Source organism: Canis lupus, chromosome 1 (assembly GCF_011100685.1).
Source record: "Canis lupus familiaris isolate Mischka breed German Shepherd chromosome 1, alternate assembly UU_Cfam_GSD_1.0, whole genome shotgun sequence".
NCBI lineage: Eukaryota > Metazoa > Chordata > Mammalia > Carnivora > Canidae > Canis > Canis lupus.
Window position 1 is genome coordinate 68456898 of NC_049222.1, and position 20958 is coordinate 68477855.

The 20958-nt window shown below is 39.4% G+C and overlaps 1 protein-coding gene across 2 annotated transcripts in view; it reads left to right on the forward strand.

Moving 5' to 3' along the window:
* Positions 1 to 20958, forward strand: part of LAMA2 (laminin subunit alpha 2) — a 584053-nt gene that overhangs the window by 386073 nt on the left and 177022 nt on the right. For both annotated transcript variants that reach the window (XM_038526758.1, XM_038526759.1), the window contains exons 28-29: positions 2976 to 3093; positions 10745 to 10879. In XM_038526758.1, the coding sequence (XP_038382686.1) occupies positions 2976 to 3093; positions 10745 to 10879 (253 nt within the window). The remainder of the gene's footprint in view (positions 1 to 2975; positions 3094 to 10744; positions 10880 to 20958) is intronic.

Below are 20958 nucleotides of genomic sequence, written 5' to 3' on the forward strand. Positions count from 1 at the left end.
AATAATAGTAATAAATATTTTGTCATGAAAGCCAAAGAATGAGAATACTACAAGGGGGGATAGAGTTTTCATATAACCCAAAGAGGCCAAGTAAAATGAGGCTTTTGAGACTCGACACTTAGGATTGCACTGGTACCATTCATTATACCATTTTTTTTTTTTTTTTAGAATCCTGAGGCAAATCTCAAAGTTTCAAGCTATGAATGGGACACAGTGACCCTAATAGTATGGACGTAGACTATTATTTTCCATGAACATAGTGTAAAAGGAAGGAATGAGGTAGTGTCAAAGATCAAGGGATGACTGTTTACTCTGAGAGAGAAATAAACATGTTTACAAACCCTGATGGAAAAGAGTTTGGAGCAATATATACATTAAAAATGATAGGATAATGGAAAATAAATAATGGAGAAGCCAGGAGATTTCAACATGAGCAGCCATGATCATTTCCCAGAGTGGAAAGGACAATTTATCCAATGAGATAAAAGGAGGAATTGCACACCTGTAGCAAGGTTTCCTGTCATGGAGGCAGAAAATTGAATTCATACACATAGTCTCAATTTCTCTGGAATGTCAGTTATTTCATGCAAGAATGTGGAATTTATAGATGTTTGAAAACAGTCTTATGCAATAAATTAGTAGATCAGTTTAGGAAAAAAATTTATAAAGTCTTTTATCGGCAAAGCAATGAATATAGAAATCCTGTACTTCAGATGTTTATGCTAAACATAGCAGAAGATTTTTTTTTCTTTGTTGCAGAACATCCCTATTGTTCTTCTGATTATACCATAGGTAGGGACTTTGGGTAAAACAATAAATCAAGGACCAAAATTCACTTTCAAATCTGTATCCCTTTGGTGTTCTTTCTCACTTCTAAGATTACTTTATGTGAAATAATAATATAAAAGCGCATGTACCAAAAAAATACAGTCGGCATTATCATTAATTATTTTTAACTGTAAAGTGTAAATTAAGTGGCAGAAACCAAAGCATGTGTGCATGTCACGGAAGACAGCAGGTAACTTTGTGAGTGTGGAAATAAGTGATTATTTTGCAAACTGTTCTACACCACAGAGTTTGGTAGCACACAGAACATATTGTTAGCAGAACCTATAGAAACCATGTCCTGCATTTTTCATTGTACTTTCTTTGCTTTCCTGACACCAATTCCCCATATGGAGGAAAAGACTACCTTTATTTTGGTCTTTTTCCCTGGTGAGTCTCTTTCTCTTCTCGTATTATTCACAGATCTCCCTAAATAAAGTTCTTTAGTTTAGATCACTTTGTGAGACTTAAGGATAAATAAATAAATACAATACTTATTCTAGACTCATCAAAGGCTAAAGCCATTGTCTATCTACAATAATAATAAGTAAAGCAATGGATTAGCACTTAATTTTCTAATACAGTAGACTTGACAACATTGAAAAATACATTTGAATCTTTCCCCCAAACAGTGAGGCATCATGCATCTTTGTTCACTTACAAATTGAAAATGGCTCAGAAGCAGAGAGTTTAAAAATTTTACATGTAGTTTGTAGACTTTGTATATAATGTCAGTGCTGACATTGCCTTTTTTTTCTTTGCTTTTGTCTTCTGTTGCATTGATTTGAAGGATGTAACAACTTTGCACTTCGGTATTCAGTTAAATAGAGGCTTGAGTTTGGCCAAATCCCTGATTCAAGCAAAACAGTTGCTCTTTCAGCGCCTGAGAAAAACCAGGTGGATTGCAGAAATATCTGTTGTTGACACACAATGCAAGTTTTACTTGGTTCTTTTAAATATTCACTAGCCTGTTGTGTGCACGCATCATGTGGGAGAGAAGGGAAGATGATTCTAGTGACTCCTCATGGTATAAAATACAATACGATGCCAACAGAGAGGACCTGGGAACGACTAACTCCCACAGAGAATCCAGGGGAACATAAGGGTAGAGCCGTCCTTACAGGACGGGAGTGGTGTGTTGATAGGTCAGACCGCTCTGTGCACTATAAGGAGGGGAGAGTGAAATCTGAAATTTTAATGGACCACGTGTTTCGTACAGGCTGGCTGGTCTTGCACGTGCAGACAACAATCTAGCAACGTCAGGGTGTGCGTTCCTAATCCAGTGTCAGTAAAACCTACCTGTGCTTGTTATAAAGTTTATGATTCAAGCTCCTCAAGCTATTGGAGGTGACTTTTGGTGAAGCAAAACTATCCATTTTCTCATTTAAAAGTTTACTTGCAGAACATTTCATGTTGCCGGTTAGTCAGTCATGAAATAGTCTGAGTTTATGGACTGCATATATTTTTTAATGCATAATTTCAAATTAATGTAAAAGTATCAACATTTTCACTAGGACCATATTTTTTTTTTCAATTATAAGGACCTTTCTACCAATAGGAAAGGTGAGTTAAGTTAGTTGAAGGATTTATTTCATAAAATTAGCAAAACCACTGATTTGAAAGGTCCTTTATCCTCAGAAAAAGACCGGTATTACTAGATTATGCTCAATCGTTGTTTTCTAGATGATTTTCTAAAGTTCTTGAAAGGACATTCAGAGACTCAGGAGGAGGAAGTCGGGCTAGTTGTAAATTAAAAGCAATTTCACTAGTGACTACGGGAGATATTCTAATGGGGAATGACCTTGCTTTGTCTGTTTGAAGGAATATAAATGTCTAATTAATTGGCCGTGTCTACCTGAAGCCGCTCACATTTTGAAATGTGTGTGTGGGGGGGAATCTTTATAATAACTTCTCAACAGGATATCAGACATCTAATCTACTAAAGTCCTTATGACTCGTGTGAATATTTTTGCTAATGTGCGAGCTCAGCCTGTGAGGAAACAAAGATGCAGGCACAGGATGTGGCGCCGAGTCCGCGGAGGGCAGGCAGCTGTGGGGCCACCGGACCAGCCAGAGGTGCTTGGCCCAAAGCCCGAGGGGCATGTGCGGGGCTGCCCCGGCGCTAACGCAGTGCTCGCTGCTGTCCGCAGGATTTCCGAGGTCTCCCTGGCGGTGGGCCAGCCCGGCCGCGGAACTGCCGCCGCGCCTCCAGCTCGCCTGATAGAACGATGCGAGTGTCCTGCCGGCCACTCTGGCCTGTCCTGTGAGGTAAGCCGCCACCGCCAACCTGCACGAGCTCTCCCCTCTCACCAGCCCGATGGAAATACGTCCAGAACCATCTTTGCTGCACTCCGCTTTCCTTTCCTCGTGCCCATCCTAACCTATGGGTTTGTTTTTTTCCACCCTCTGCTCACAGCATGAGACACAGTAAGACAAGGGTGGTGGTGGTGTGACCTACTGGTGGGAATCACACCCGAAGGGAAATATTTGATGAGAATTAAAAGTACGGAGCAGTCAGGAAATAAGGATGTTTCCATGAGGCACCTTTATCATAGCCCATCTATTTTCTTGGCACCTCTTCTGGATGGCTAAAGACATTTAAGCCACAGTGGTTCTAAGACGGGGTTCTGTTGGGCTTTGAAAGATTGTTTTTATATGGACCATGACAAGACTTCGGCACTAAATAGCAGAATCTTCCCATGCACGTAGGCTTCCTGGAAGGACACATATTGTCCCCACAGTACCACCACCATCCAGTGGTTATATTTTTAAAATTGTTTATTTTGCTCTCTGGGATTTTCCTCTGATTACCTCTAGAACTGGCATATTTTCCAGATCTCTATCCTCTGGAAGTCTATTTAGTTTTTGCAAATATTGAATATTAAATATTAATAGGAAGAGTGTAATAAAGGAAAAATTGGAATGGATGGGAAACTGACCTGGGCTTGAATCTCCACTTCATCGTATACTCGGATTGAGACTTTGCACCATTTGCTAAACCTCGTTAAGCTTCAGCTGGTAAACCTCCAAGTCCCTTGCTCGCTGCCACCACACTCGCCACTGTCCTGCAGACCCAGAGTCCTCCCCACAAGAGGGGTGCCCAGGATCTGCTCCAGCTCCACAGTGCAGATTCCTTCCTGGTAGGCAGACTGGTTGGGGCCCACAGCACACTGGTTAGACATTTTTAATACCTCTCCTGAAGAATCACATGAAGATGAAGTGACTTGTGACTCGAAAGCACTATTACAGTGCCTGACAGTTGTCAATGTTGGTTGATATCATAGTATTATTATGGAATAATTAATTCTATATCCATGCATTGACTTCCTTTATAGAAAATGGCATGAAACTTTTGTAGACAGGATTTGAGAAGTTTTACTAAGTACGGCTCATAAGGCAGGTGATGGCACCAGTTCAAAACGAAAGTAACTTAAAAATAATGAATAAAACCCTCTTGAGATGTAGCATGCTGTGATGAAGAGAGAAGCAGCTTGGTTTCACTGAATCCTCCCTGGCTCCGCCACTCAGAGAGAGGGCACTGGCTCTATTTGTGGCTGGCCCTTAGGATTTTTACCTGTAGAATCATCATGAGAATTGATTTAAATGAAAACAGGTGTGTGAAAGCCCTATTTTTAACTGAAATAAATTCCATGTTGTTCAGAGAGCAATATGGTAAGAATAACTGCAAATATCTGTGAAACGTCCTTGGAATAACTTTATAGCTTTGTGGCTGCTCCGAAAGGTGATATTCCCATGAATGTGTCTATTTTGATCTAATAAATAATAAAAAAATCCACCTTTTTATTGAATCCTAACTCCCGCGTATACATATGTGCACTCGTCCACATACTAGTAAGTGTATATGTAACACTTACAGACACAACCAACCAAAATACATGGAGTAGATGTGAACGATGAGACCGTGAATGTGGCACACGTAAAAGCTACCATCTTTCCAATTAGCATAAAATACTTGAAACAAAATACATAAAGAACTTGAGATTTTTCTGGACAAGTGGAATTTTATCCCAAGAAGTATTTGGCTATACTGTTGACTCACTGTGTGACCTTGGCCAATTCTTTAATTGTGATAAGGCCTGAGTTGCTCTACAATCATCCAATCTATAAAATAACAGGTTGGGTTTTGAAGTTTTGAAATTCTCTAATTCTGCAACATTATTTTGCTATTAAAGGTATTGAGTAAGTAGTCAAGACTGACCGGTAGCCGTCTTGAAGAGAAAGCTTTCCACGGCTACATTTTGTCTGCATGTGTTTAAAATAATCCTGTTCACTTACAAATAAAAATGTTGGTAGAGAAGCAAATTATTTTAATGCAATCTACCTTCTGTTCCAGATTTTAAATGTTAAAACCTCTTTTTACTGTGATTGGTAGGCTTTTTAAACAGCATATTCTAAAACATGCATTCCCATTAATCTTAGTAATTTTTCATCATTATATGAAAATACATATTAGCACAAATAAACTGATAAATGAAGGAGATTAAGAAAACTAGGAACACATATGGACCAGCATCTGCATTGGTGGCTTCACCTATGTCCTGTGAATTTCACTTAAGCTCCTATTTACAGACAATAATTACAGTAATATCCTAGCATTGAGATTATGGGGATAAAGGGCTGTCTCTCATAATACGGTGCCTAAGGTGTTCTCCACAACCCATTGCCTCTAATCCATTATACATCTTATTTATAATTCATCTTGATTCTAAAGTGTAATTACCCAAGCATAAAATCTAATCATCAAAGCAAGAGCTAAGGACAGTGTTGAAATAATGCCTCCTATTCCAGTAACATATGCTTTGGGTCACGAATACACAAAGCAATTCCTCTACAATATTTTTGCCAAATGTATGGTATTCTAGAGACATTTGCATTTACAAGCTATTCATTTCCTGGTTTTACCCAAAATGTGGTTGCAAATAAATAGAATTAAGTGTTAGTTACTGCTGAAAATAGAGCTGATTGTGAAGACGCTTAGGCCTGTTACCTGTCATCGCATGATGCTACAGCCCTGGTCATTGGAAATGTTAGTTTCTAGAAATACCCACTTCTTACAATTTGTGATTTGAAGTAAAGATCAGATTACCTTTGGAAGCTGAATAAAGGACCCAGTTTCCTTACTACATTTGTTGGTGTGGGGGCCATTGAGTTTACCATCCTTTGTTTCTGCTGTTTCTCACCATCGTCTGAGTTCACATGATTGCCTGACTGACCTAAACTGACCTAAACTCGGGTTAGGTTGTATGCAGAAACGGAAGATCGTCAGGACTGAGTATGCGGTTCTCTGCCGTAAGATCATAGTGGTCAAAGAGTTGCAGTTGATCCCTAGAGCATATGTTCTGCAGTTCAGCCTCTGTGTCTTCACCCTCATGTTATAATAGGGCTGCTGGCTCACAGCTGAGCAGCTGCTGTCTACTGAGTCACCATTCAGAAGCTGTTACTTTGGCTACTAAAGCTAATATTTTTAATGCCCCCGAAATAGATACCCATTATCAACTCATAAAACACAAAAGACAAACTAGTGAAAACAGACTTTTCTTCTTCCAAACGCACATCTCTCGGGATACCCTTTACCACTTTTCTTCCATGTGGAAGACCCAAAGACTGCTCTCATGTGCACAAAAATATGGAGGAATGTGGTATGGCTCAGTAAGAAGACCTCGACATTCTGTTACCCAATGCACTATAGGACAATTACTCTTATTTTTATTTTTAGTCTTAAATGACTACAATTAAAAAAACTTATCTGAGGTGCAGGCAACTGTGTTGATTTATCGTATGTGAAGCACTAAACATACTTCACCTTATTTAATCCTCCCAACAACCTTATAAAATAGAAACAACTGACCATGTGCTGAACACTCACTATGTCCTGCACAACACCGAGCGCACTTCCCTAAAGTACCTACACCAACACTGAGCACCTATTATGATTCCCATTTTAGGGATGAGGAAATGGAAGCCCAGGCAAGTTATGAAACTTGCCCACGATCACCCAGCTAGAAAACAGCAAGACTGCAGTCTGAGCCTGGGTAACTCTGTTTCAGAAAACCTAGGCACACTTACCTACTTAACAACATCCTCATGTTCCAGGTGAGGAAACTGCAACCCACAGTGTTCGAAACCTGTGTAAAATTGTATCAGTAAGCAGGGAACCAGCATTAAACTGAGGATTGCCTGGTTGCAAAATCCATGTCAAGAGATGATAGTCTTTCCACTGGCAACAGCACAAGTGTTTTTCTTGTTAAAGTCTGAGGAGGGAGGTGGGGGGTGTTGTGTAACTCTGCACCTGGAGCTGTGGGTTCTGTATTCTCTTTGTCTCCTTCCTCCCACATTTTTGTGCAAATGAGATGTGAACATTTTGATGAGATGCCATATAATGAAAATAAAGATAGAAGGACAGCAGAAGACAACTGAGCTATGCATAACTTTAGCACAAAGAAAGAACTTTGGGAAAGTTTGAGTTAGAAAAAAAGGGATACAATTAGGACAGTGTTTATTTGCTTTTTTAAAATTCTCCATTTTGTCTCAGAAAGCATTAGAGAGGGCTACAAAAAGTAGCTATTATCTTTCCTCTTTTATTCCGGCTCAAGCATAATCATTCTCACGAATTTTGCCCCAGTTCACTGAGAACATCTGATACTGAAAAACTCTAAAACTCTCAAAAATGTCAAAAAGTGGAAAGAATAAAAACAAAGAGCTTCCAAGAAAGGAGGGGATTAAAATGGAATAAATACATCCAGTTCCTTTAAAAAGTGTTTTAAGGTTCTAACTCCTGCACTGTCTCTTGTTTTGCTAACTCATAGTATCAGGACATAAAAATTAATCAGGATGTTAGAAGGAAAAGAAGATTCAGAAATCATATGAGTTAATACGTTTTCTAATTTGTGGGATGGGGAAACCACGTCTCGATGCCACACAACTTGCCTGTATCCCTTAGAAGAAACTAGCTTGTAAAATCAAGGCTTCCATATTCATTTGTGTCACAGGATCAGAGTCCCTATGCCTTTTAAAAGAGAATGAGCAGCATACCCGGGATTCTCAATTCTGGCTGCTTATTAGACTCGTCTAGGAGTTTTAAAACAAACACTCTCCCCGCTCTCCACCAGTTAGATAAGAATTTCTGGAGATGGGGCAATTGGGTGGCTCAGTTGGTGGAGCGTCCAACTCTTGGTTTTGGCTCAGGTCATGATCTCAAGGTCATGAGATGGAGCCCTACACAGGCTTCTCCCTGGACAGAGAGTCTGCTTAGGATTCTCCCTCTCCCTCTGCCTCTCCTTCCTCTCTCTCTCTCTCCCTCCCTCTCTCTCTCTCTCTGAAATAAATAAAATCTAAAAAAAAATTCTTTTAATTAAAAAAGGAGAATTTCTGGAGGTGGAGCCAGGGTTATATATAAAACTCCTCAGATGATTCCATGTGCAGCCAACATCGGGAACGACAGAGCTAGGCCTCGAAGGTTCGACACAGAGCTCACTTGGCGCTCAGGCTCACGTTCCCGTTACAAGTGTTTTTGGGCTTCGTGCTGCTGTCTTCCCCGGGAAGAGCCATGGTAGTAAGGGATGTGGGTGAGTGTCAGAGTAAACTTCACCTGCCCTGCTCACCTTTGGATTTCAGTTTGTAACCATGAATTTCATTCACATACTTCCACGATGAAAAGTCCTGATTCTTTCTTTCTTTCTTTCTTTCTTTCTTCTTTCTTTCTTTCTTTCTTTCTTTCTTTCTTAACAGTGCCAGGAAGGGGCTTGGGTGACTCTTCGCATGTCACATGGGCCACCTTCTCCAACTGTACTAAAGGCAGTCCGGAAAATACGCTTTTTTTTGTTGTTATTGTTGTTACACAATCTAATTTTTATTTTTTATTTTTTATTTTTTTATTGCAGTTCAATTTGCCAACATCTAGCATAACACCCAGTGCTCATCTCACCAAGAGCCCCCACTCAGTGCCCGTCACTGAGTCACCCCAACCCCCCACCACCTCCCTTTCTACCACCCCTTGTTCGTTTCCCAGAATTAGGAGTCTCTCATGTTCTGTATCCCTTTCTGATATTTCCCACTCATTTTTTCTCCTTTCCCCTTTATTCCCTTTCACTATTTTTTATATTCCCCAAATGAATGAGACCATATAATGTTTGTCCTTCTCTGATTGACTTACTTCACTCAGCATCATACCCTCCAGTTCCATCCACGTCGAAGCAAATGGTGGGTATTTGTCGTTTTTAATGGCTGAGGAATATTCCACGTATACATAGACCACAGCTTCTCTATCCATCATCTGTCAATGGACACCGAGGCTCCTTCCACAGTGTGGCTATTGTGGGAAAAGTCCTGTTTCTAAACTTGATTCTTCCTCTGAACCTTTTAAAGTTTTCAACTTTTATTAGAGATATAAAAGGAAGTTAAGAACTCTCTACTTGTGCAATTTTCACATTCACAAACACACACCCACACACACCGAACAAATACACCAGTAAAATAACAATAATTACATAGGTATCCAAGGATGAAATCCATGTAAAGAAAATCAGTTTTATTCAATAGTCAGCATACTAAAGAATGGGAACAACTCCGTGAAATATTTTTGAATACACTTTGAATCATTTGTTTGGTTTCTTAAATTAATTCCTCAGTCGTAATTTCTACACCGTATTTGATAACAATGGTAATATGAGCCTTGATTTTAAATAACATGAATAGACTTATTAAAATATATGATTAAGTCCCCCATAAGACAAATGAGACTCAAAATATTGTGACTACTGCCCCGGATTTTCTGTATCAGCTTGCTCAAATTTGGGACGTTACTTAATCTCATTAAAATTTCTTATAGGCTATGATAAAAGCAAAGAGACTCCTAATTAAATGCTTAATGGAGATACTGTTACAGTATCCAGATCAAAATAAGCAAGGAGAGTGCTGACTAGTGATCTTTTTTCTTTTCCCAAGGAACCCTTTTGCATATACCGCTCTGGATAACCTAGTCCAGAACCAAAAGAACGCAGAGGTATTAGGAAGTTCTTAATGTATATGCTTTTGTCCTGCTTATTCAGCAGTCGTCCCTTCAACAAAAGCAAGGTATCCTGTGGGGAAAAAATCCTACACGGCCCAAGTGGTAAGACCGCCCCTTTGTCATCTTCACCGGGACCTGAACAGCCAACTCTTACCTCCCACTCATAAATCAGACGACACCTGATAAATGCACTAGCTTTGCACACCAAGAGGCCTGAGCCTGGAACCCAAGACGTTCTCATTCCCTCTTCGGGGCTGTGGGCTCTCTTCCGGAAAGCCAGGGATGTGTTTTGATCCATTTGCATAATGAACCCGAATGAAGATGGAAGTCTTGATTCTGCGTGTGTCAGCTTTGCTAGCGGTTTTCTGTTTGCTCTCAGATTTTTATTGCAAAATGAAAAAAATTAAAAAAAGAGAGAGATCAGGGCAGGATAAATTTTATTGGTGGCCTAATATTCCCAAGACATGAGAATTTTGAATTTCTTGCTTTTATCGTCCTTAAATTATATCGATAAAGAAAAAATGCAACCATGACACTTTTCTATTTATTTAATATTTCTCTGAGTCTCATTGGACCTTAGCAAGTTGTCCAGCCAACGTAGCGGGAGCAGATTTTAGGCTGTCAGGGACACTGGAATTCTCTCCTTCGTCCAAATGACAATTTTGCCTTAAAACAAACCTTTTGGTGGAGGGAAGGACAACTGGGAGCTTTCTCCGACTGAGGGTGTGTGCGGGAACAGCCCCACATGCCGGGCCGTCGGGGACCTGGCCCTCATGCCTGGAGGTGCGTTGCCTCCCGCGCGGGCGGGCGGGTGTCCTCGTGCCACCAGGACCCAGGGGCGCCCAAGCAGCTTGGGCCCTGACCCCCCTGACCTCTTGCCTCTTCCTCCAGGCGTGCGGGCCAGGGTTCTACCGGCTGCCGTCGGAGCCGGGCAGCGCGGCGGCGAGGCCAGCCCTGGGCCCCTGCGTCCCCTGTCAGTGCCACGGACACAGCAGCCTGTGTGACCCCGAGACCTCCAAATGCCAGGTAAGTACCTGCCCGTCCCCGCCCACCTGCTCCCTCCTCTTTGCACAGAGACCAGCAAGGCCATGGCAGGGCCCTGAACATGTGCGGGTCCCAGAGGACACGTGCGGGGAAGGGCACTGACCATATTATACATTTTTAAAAGTAATTGAAGATTGATCATTCAGAGAAACCACTGCCTATATCAAGAAATAAAATATTAACAGCGTTTTAGAAGAACACCCAAGGACACCACTAGTTATCTAAAAATCATACAGGCGGCTTTTTTTTTTTTTTTTTCTGATTACATACCATAAGAAACTTATAAAGAATTTGGAAATCATGTAAAAATATTTTTAAAAAATACAAGTCATCCAAAATTCAACATAAACGTTTAATATTTTAGGTATTTCCTAGGAATTGTGCGCATGTGGGTATAAATAACGTATAAAACCATGTCTTGGCATTTGCTTTTCAAATGTGCCGATTACGAGCGTGTTATGTTGCCGGATGTTCTTGGGAATCTTTAGTCTTTGACTGGGTATCCCCTATTTACCCTTCGCCCTGGAGTTCCAGGCCCTCTCGGTGGTGGTGGTACACCCCCACTAAGAGCCCGCTATGCCCTCGGCCCCCTCCGGCCCCCCGAGAAGTCCAGGTCTGCTGTGCCACCAGCTGGGCCACCCCAGACGCTCACCCTCGCCAGCTCCGGGCACCATGTTGCTAAGCCCCCCACCTCGTCTCCTGAACCCGCATCTCCTGAACCCCTGCCCTGAGGCCTCTGGAACTCAAGGTGGAGACTCAGCAAGGGGGAGACCCAGTCTCCCTCTTCATTTAAAGTCCCCTGAGCTTCGTTGTCCCCGACCCAGTGCCCCCCATACCCCCCAAGGGGTGGCTCTTGCTTTCACACTCTACCCGCCCGAAGGTAGGCAGGTGGCCCTGCCCCCATTGCCTCTCTCGTATCATCCTCCTTCCTCCTCCTTCCTCCCCCATGACAATACGCTGAGTCTCGTGCCCCATCGACTTGACACCTGCTCGTTGACGCTCTCTACCAACCCCCAGCTCACCGACCTCGTTGCTTGGAGATCTTTCCTCCGTATCATCGCCATTCTCTCCAGTGCTCTTCCTGTCATAATTCTTGGGGACTCTAATGTTCATGAAATCACTTCTTTCATACCCTTGTCTCTGTTTCTTGTCTTCACCCCAAAGTGCTGTCCTAGAACTTGTCATTATGAGAAACAGCAGTGCCTCCACAGTCTCAGGGGCAGCTCTCCTCTACTCCGACAACCATCCCTTTTCTCTCTAGTTCACTTCTTGGCGCATCAGCTCCAGCCTCTTTTAGTCTCACCATCGATGCTCACACCTTTTCATGGTTCCTTAGCTCCTTGGTGCCCGCACTCTCTCCACCCGCTTAACATTCACGACCCTTCGTTAGGATCGCTGCCTTGGAATGTTCGTTCCTCTTGCTACCCCTTCACGTGCTTCCGCCCAGTTAGCCCTCGTTCGGTCCTACGGCCCCACACCTGTGCCTTCCAAGCCCATGTCACTGTTGAGGAACACAACTGTGCCGTGTCCCCCTGTACATCCATCCTCACTCCCCACAATGGCCCCTTTGTGGGCTCTGCAATGTACCACTGTCCCTCAGGCCTCTTGCTCCCCCACATTTCTGGATGATTACTTCACACCTTCCCCTTCCTCTTCAAGCCCCCACACCCCACCCCCAACCCTTTGCCTGCTTTACTCTCAACTGATAGTCATGCTTCTTATTTTATTGATTAGAAGGAGTTAGAAGAGAACTAAAACGACCTTCCATTACCACGTGTACCCACCTTTCTATGTCTGTGTGCAATCACTGACTCCTATCATTTTGGATAAGCTTTTCTTACTTCTAGAAAAGATCAAGTCTGCACTTATGCTCTAGATCCCAGCCCTTTCTCCTGCTCAAGGGCATCATTCTGCCCATCCCTATTTACCTCTTTCTCGCATCATCACTTTTTGGTTCCTTTACTATCTTAAAAAGTAATAATAAAAAAAATAAAACACAAAACAGGGACGCCTCAGTGGCTCAGTTGGTTGAGCCACAGGCTCTTGGTTTCTGCTCGGATTATGATATCATGGGTCATGGGATCGGGCCATGCAACTGGCTCCATTCTCAGTGGGGAGTCTGCTCGAAGGTTCTCTCCCTCTGCCCCTCCCCCCACATGTATATGTGTACATGTGCTCTCTCTCTATTCTGAAACAAATGAATAAATATTTTTTTAAGATTTTACTTATTTGGGGAATCCCTGGGTGACTCAGCAGTTTAGCACCTGCCTTTGGCCCAGGGCATGATCCTGGAGTCCTGGGATCAAGTCCCACATCGGACTCCCTGCATGGAGCCTGCTTCTCCCTCTGCCTGTGTCTCTGCCTCTCTCTCTCTCTCTCTCTCTCTCTCTCTGTTTGTCATGAATAAATAAATAAAATCTTTTTAAAAAGATTTTATTTATTCATTTTAGAGAGAGAGTGAGAACATGCATGCGTCCGTGGAGGAGGGGGTGCAGAGGAAGAGGGAGAACCTTTAACAGACTCCACAGTGAGCCTGGAGCCCCACATGGGGTTGGATATGAGATCATGAGCTGAGCCAGAGTCAGGAGTTGGACATTTAACTGACTGAGCCACCCAAGGAACCCCATAAATGGATGAATCTTTTAAAAAATTAATTAAATAAAAATAAAAATGAACTCTCTGGACTTCACCTTCCTTCTTGACTTCTCTCACTTCATTCCCCTCCCTATATACAGTGAAGAGTTGTTTATACTCTCTATAGTTTTTCAGGATAGTGGTAGAGGCAAAAATTATTAATAAATAAAGAAATATTTATTTATTAACATTTCCTTTTCTATATAGTTTCTCTCTTCCATTCTCTCTTCAATTATTGAAATCAAGCTTTTGCCTCTACCACTATCCTGAAGCCAGTGATTAATATTCAGCCATCAGTCTTCTTTCTTTTTCTTTTTTTTTTTAAGATTTTATTTATTTATCTTAGAGAGAGAGAGTAAGATAGTGAGAGAGCATAGGTGAGGAGGAGAGGAAGAAGCACAATCCCTGCTGAGCAGGGGACTGACACAGGGCTTGATCCAGGACCCTGGGACCATGACTTGAGCCAAAGGCAGATGTTTAACCTAGCCACCCAAGTGCCCCAGTCTTCATCTTTCTTAATCAATCAGCAGCATTTGCTACTCTAAATCATCCATTCTTCTTGAAAGTTTTTGTTTGGTTTGTTCCCTGGACATGCTGTTCCAGGGATTGCTAAACCAGGTGACTACACCTTGCATCTTCTTTGCTGTGTTTCCCTCCATGCCTCAAATCCACATACTGGGGTTTGCAGGATTCAATCCTTGGAGCAGTTGGCTTCTCTAACTATGCTCACTCCCATGGTGATCTTGCCTAAGCACATGCCTTTCAATACCTACACTGAGAGACCATGGTATTTACCAATGTTTCTATGATTAAATCTTAGATCCAAATCTTTAATCCTTCTAGAATTTATTGTGATATGAGGAGGTATCGTTCTTCAAGTATATATTACTTTAAAGAAATATTTATTTACTAACGTTTCCTTTTCTCCTTGATACATCATGGTATCTGAATATATACAAATTTGTTTATCCATATTAAGATATGTTAAAGGTCATCTGTTCTGTGCTATTTACCTTCTAGTTCATGTTACAGTATTCTGACCACCTTCATTTTATACTAAATTATAATATCTGGCAATGTAGGGGCCCCTGAGTGGCTCTCAGTCAGTTAAGTGTCTGCCTTCAGCTCAGGTCATGATCCCAGGGTCCTGAAATCGAGCCTCACATCAGGCTCCCTGCTCGGTAGGGAGCCTGCTTCTCCCTCTGCCTCTCCCCTTGCTCATGCTTTCTCTTTTTCTCTCTATCTTAAATAAATAAATAAATAAATAAATAAATAAATAAATAAATAAATAAATATTTTATGAAAATCTGGCAAACCAAGGCCCTTTCTTTTTCTTTTCCCAATTTCTTGACTAGATGTAATTATATATTCTTCTAGAGGACATTCTGATTCACAATTTCAATCTCTTCACCAAAGATGTTACTGGACTTTTATTGGAAGGCATTAAACCTATGGGTAAAGAATTAATGTCTTTACACTATTTAGTTATCCTCCCTCAACCCAGAAGTATAATACTCTTTTCTATTCAAAACCTTTTTGTGTCTCACAGTGAACTGTTTTTTATCATCACCTATATAGGTTATGCATTTCTTACATTAAGCTTATTTCTATGTATCTTACATTTTTACTTCAATGGTGAACATTACATTCTTTTCCACTTCAGTTTATTTACTAACTTGTCACTACTGATAAACATTAATAGAATAGATTTTTTTTTACATGTGTTTGATAGCCAACCACTTTGTTTTTAGTTCTAGGTGTTTCTCAGTTGATTGTTTCAGTTATTTATATATTTATAATAATATTATTTGCAAATAGTTATAATTTGCAAATACTTTTCTTGCCAGAAGGTGTATCTACTATAATAGTTTTATGTTTTTGCATTAAGTCTTCTAAAAAGGTTGTATATAGGAAGATAGCCTCCTATCTTATGCCTAATTTTAATATGAATGCCTCAGGTCTTTCACCACAAAGTATGATGCTGGTGTTTAGCTTAAGATAAATATTCTTTACCATGTTGAGAAATTTCTTTTTATTCCTGGTCTCTTAAAAACATCTCCTTTCAAGTCAGGTTAGGACATTGAAATTGATTATATGCTTATTTGTGAGAAGTAGAGTAAAAGTAAAGATGTGTTAAATATATACATTTTAGATATGATCATATATTTCTTTTTACCTTAAACAGAGTGATGAATGATATTATTAACTGAATGAATAACTGAATAATATTAACCATTCTTGAATTCCTGAAATAATTGCTATTTGTTCAGTGTGGTAGTCTCTCTCTAATCTGCTGGCTTGTAAAATTCAATAAATAATTTCAAGAGAGGGGATTAATTTATACATTCTTAAGTGAGAATCAGGTACGTTTTTCCTTCTTATGTAATCTTTACTGGTATTTTTTAACAGGGCTATTTTTCATTCATAAGATTATTTTATTTTTTTTAGGATACATTTATTTCTTTTATATATAGAGAGAGAAAGCATGAGTGGAGGGAGGGGCAGAAAGAGAGGGAGAAAAAGAATCTCAAGCAGACTCCACACTGAGCATGAAGCCCTACTCGGGGCTTGACCTCACACCCTGAGATGGTGACCTAATCTGTAATCAACTGTCGGATCCTCAGCTGACTGAGACACCCAGACACCCCCATATGATTAATTTTAAGACATTTATAAAGGATAAAGTTTAATTTCATTTTTTAGAATAAAAATTGTCTTTATATTATCCTCTTTAGAACAATTGGCTATTGTAGCTGTTGTTGTGCTACATGTCTGTGTTTTGGAATATCCCCAAATGAAGTGAAAAAAAAAAATACATGTGCACATCAAACATGCACAGCTAGTATAAATAGCTGTGCTCTGAATTTTTATATTTTCCTTCAGGGAACATATAACTTTTGAATTTAGGCAACTTTATTCATCTTTGAAATAGCCCCAGGAGGCAAATAGGAAATAGCTATTATTACTCTGATGCTGTAACTGAGGAAACTTGAAGCATACTTACTTCTTTTCTATGTGTAGTGTGGATCCCAGTTTAATATCAACACAATTACACAAAGCAATGCCCTCTACTCTGGACAGAGTGGTCATAAGTATGAATCTGGGGTCAGATGCCTTGGTTCCAATCCTGGATTCATATCTTGTGGGCTGTGGGAGCCCAGTCAGTTTATCTCAAGTCAATGGGGTCTTAGTTTCCTCACTTATAAAATGAAGATAATAATAGTACCTACCCATAGTTTTTGTAAGGATTTAATGAAATACTATATAAAGGGTACAGAACACTACTTAGTACATGGTAAGCTTCAGAGAAGAGAGAACAATGATGATGATGATGATGATTATGATTATGAAGATAGTAATTACCGTACATGTTATCTGCCATTTATAGTCTAAGAATCAATCAGATAATAATTAATCAAAACATGAAAAAATCATTATCTCTGGCACCATGCCAAATATCCTCACCTTTTTTCTTTAGATCTTTCTTCAAAAACATGGAGAGGGGAAGAAAAACACTATAGAAAACTTCATGGTCTAAGCATTTCAATTTTTAAATAAAATCCACATCTCTTTGTAACTATTCTCTTCAAATTCCTGATGATAGTTATCAGAGAACTGTTGCTTCACTCTAGATATTAATATATCCTACACATAGACGTGTTACTACCAATAGCTCAGTGACAATTGTCCCTTAAGGAAAATTTTCTTCAAAATGGAAGAGCAAAACCTATGTCACATTGAACCCCAAGCCAAGTGGAAGCAGAGGCTAGGGAATAAACATTAATCAGTAAGAAACATACACCTGCAGACCCTCTTAGGTAGATAGGTAGGTAAATAGATAGTTTTTCCAAGTTGATATAACACAAACACCTCTATATATCTGTATCTACAATTGTCTGTATATACCATCACTACATCCCCATGGTCAGTATTATTTTTCCGATTTTTTTCCATTTTTTTTGAAGAGAATATTGAATTGAATTCTCAGCTAGCTCAAATAGCTTTTGAAGACCAAATAATTTGTGAAAATATTATTTTCACTCTATCACAATTCTTATTTTAAAATGAAAAAATAAATTATTATGATCTGCTCTGTTATCTGAAACCACTAGCATCTATGATTAAGCAATTAGTCCTATGTTTGGTAAACAGACGTATAACTAGAATCTACCGTGTTTAAGGTTAAACCCTATCTTATTGAATTTATCTAAAAACCTAACCAAATAGAGATTGTTGACATTTCATTACAACTCTGAACATTAATGCTTAGAAAATCTAAGTAACCATTAGATCCTTGGCTAAAATGTTAAGAATCAGTTTTCAAATCCACTATAAAATGCTACCTACAGACTGTGAGAGAGCACACACACTGTTATCTGATTAAATGATTTGATTTAGAAGGCCCAGGTGAATTCTATCCGAGACTACTGATAGAATCTGCAAATATGATTAAGAGTCATGTATGAAAAATATTTGCAAAAATCATGAAAATATGAAATTTTCCATAGGATGGAAAGCAGTGAAATGCCACTCCGGATTTACAAACGAAAGTAAAATGTAGCAAACATTGATTTTGATCTCCACTAAAACATGAGAATTGCTTACTTAACTAATATCTGTCAAGTGTAGAAAAATAAATACAGCTCATTAGAAATCAGTACAGGTTCACTCAAAATAAGTCATTTCAGACTAATTGCTAGGGTTATTATATGTATATCTGAGACCCTTCTTGAATCCCATTAGAATATCAAATTCATCAGAAAGTGTAACACATCATATCTCAGATCCAGCAAAAATAGGAACAGCTACCAAATGTCCAACACTGTCCACGTGTGTGCCAGGACCAAGGCTGATCACTACAGACAGATTTATTTTCTCATTTATTCTTACAGTGAACTTGTGGTGTTTAAAATCGTTCCTTCTTTTACAGTTGATGAACGAATGCTGACAGAAATGAAATAATTTGCTTATGTCATAAGCCAGTACAGGTCAGATCTATGATCCAAACTCTGGTTTGTTTAAATAGGCATTTGACAGAATGTTTCATGATATTTTCAAAAACAAGTTTGAAGAATCGGGCCAGATAGTAATCAGTTAATAAGTTTAACAGGTATAGAAGTTACTGAACTTAGTAACCAATTAACAAGTCTGATGATTGTAGAAGTTGCTCTACACCTGAAGCATGTTCAGATCTCCAGTGATGAGACCTAGGCTTTGTGTTTCACCGCATCTTGTTCAAAATCATCAGTGATCTGGATGAGATCTACCAAATAGAGGATGTAGAGCCGAAGTGTTACCTAATGTATGAGATGGTGGTCAAGAAGCTAAAAGAGCCTGACAGGTGGAAAGATGAGCCACAATTAACAAGATGAAGTTAATATAAAAGGTTCTGAAGTAAGGCAGGCTCATTTGTTTTATTCATTCTTGTGGCATTTAATACATATTTCCAATGGGCAGGTATTGTGGTAAGTGATGAGAAGATACCAAGGTAAGGAATGCAGGGGCCTTGCCCTCTAGGAGCTTATAGTCTAGTGTTTATAGGGAGAGAGCAGAGGAAATGGCATGTGGTAGTAATTCCTGTGAAATAGGAGTTTTTAGTTGACTGCAGAGTCAGGTTTATAAGATTCAGATCAGGGAAGGGAGTACAGTCACTTTATTTGCAAATTTCAGGTAGAGACTTTTAATATGTATTTTAAGAGAAATTCTGAGTAGTCAAGATTATCAAATGTTTAACTTGAAGAATATGTAGAAATAATACTATTTTGTAGACATTTGAGGACTGCCTTGGGAAATGGAAATAAGACTTACTCTTCACAGCATCAGAAGGCAGAACTTGGATCATTGACTAAAAATTAGAATGAGACATGTTTTCATTCAACATAAGGAAAGCTTCATAGCTTATCATTGTATAAGATGAAAAGGGCTGCCTTATGAGGATCCATTCATTCAGTAACATATTGAAGAGGAAGTGTGGAGGCATCCCTTTAAGGAAAGAAGGCTAAGTTAAGCAACTTTTCACCTCAGAGCTAAGGAACCAAATAGTACTAATGTTATATTATTTGGTTTAGTGGAAGGAATATATAGCACCAGTTTTCCCATGTGCAAAAAACCATGCATATCATATATTCTAATCTGTTATTGGAAAGGTACTAGAACATACAATATCACTCTTGAGAATATAATTTAACTTCTCGTTACACATATAAAGCATAGGAATTTTTCCTAAAGATTAATTTCTATTCAAGACAAGTATGTCTCAAAATAGGAAAGTCGAATGAAGGGTCTGTGTCAAAAAGTTTCAAAATTAACATCATGATTTATGTGCTGTGTTTATGGTCCTAACCAGAACATTTGGTTTCGTTAACCAAGTTTAGTATGTCAGCAACCCTGTGAAAGATTGTCCAGAGAAGGTTAAAATATTTGCTTGATCTATGAAGAAATTACATAGAGTGGTAGGTATAAAAGCAGCAAATCGTATTTTTGAATCTATTTCTGGTAATGATCAACATCAAGTGTTTGAGTCAATTATTAATGCTATATTACGTTATGTAAAATAATTCATTATGCACTGGGTTTGTTTTTACCAAAGCAAAATGCTGGTAATTTTTCAAGATCTTTTTTTTTTTTGGCACATGTTTATTTACATAAATGTAAAATATGTTCTTAAAACACTCCCCAGTTTACTCTTACCATTTGGCACCTTTCCAAATGATTTACACTGGAGTTCATAGGTAATTATTTTATCTTGGAACCAGTATCTCTTGCTATGCTGTTCTTAAATATGAGATGGCTATTTCATTGCTAAAATACTGGTAAGCCTTGGATAGCTGAATAAAAGAGGATCATGGTACTTACACAATAAATTCTAATATAAAATACAACAAATTACCTTGCTCTGTTAACCACATTTCTGTAAAGTCATTAGACTTGAAACTTGGCCTTTTTTCATCTTAAGTGGACTGACCAAACAGGCTCTCTGGGGTGAGAGAGGCCTCTAGGTTGCTGGCCTGGCATTTGAGCAGGTGAGAGTGACTCCAGATGAAATGAACAGTATAGAAGTATTAGGTTTAAAGAGAGATGAGCTCAAGTTTTGATATTTCAAATTCAAGGCACTTTTGTTATATAAAAGATCTGTCCAGGAAACATTTGGAAATGTAAGTCTAGAACTCATTAGAGCTATCTGGCCTGACTATATAAAATTTAGAGTTTTTGGCAAATGGATGATAACTAAAGTCATAGTAATGGGTGAAATCACCCAGGTAGAGTGAGAAAAGTAGGAGGAACAAGTGAGAGCCACAGTTAGAATCAACAACACCAATCTTCCTACACAGAAAGGTAAGAAAGAGTCCACGAAGGAGCATAAGAAAGAGTAGCCATAGAATTAGGAGAAAAATCAGCAGACCCCACCATTAAAGAAACCATAGGAA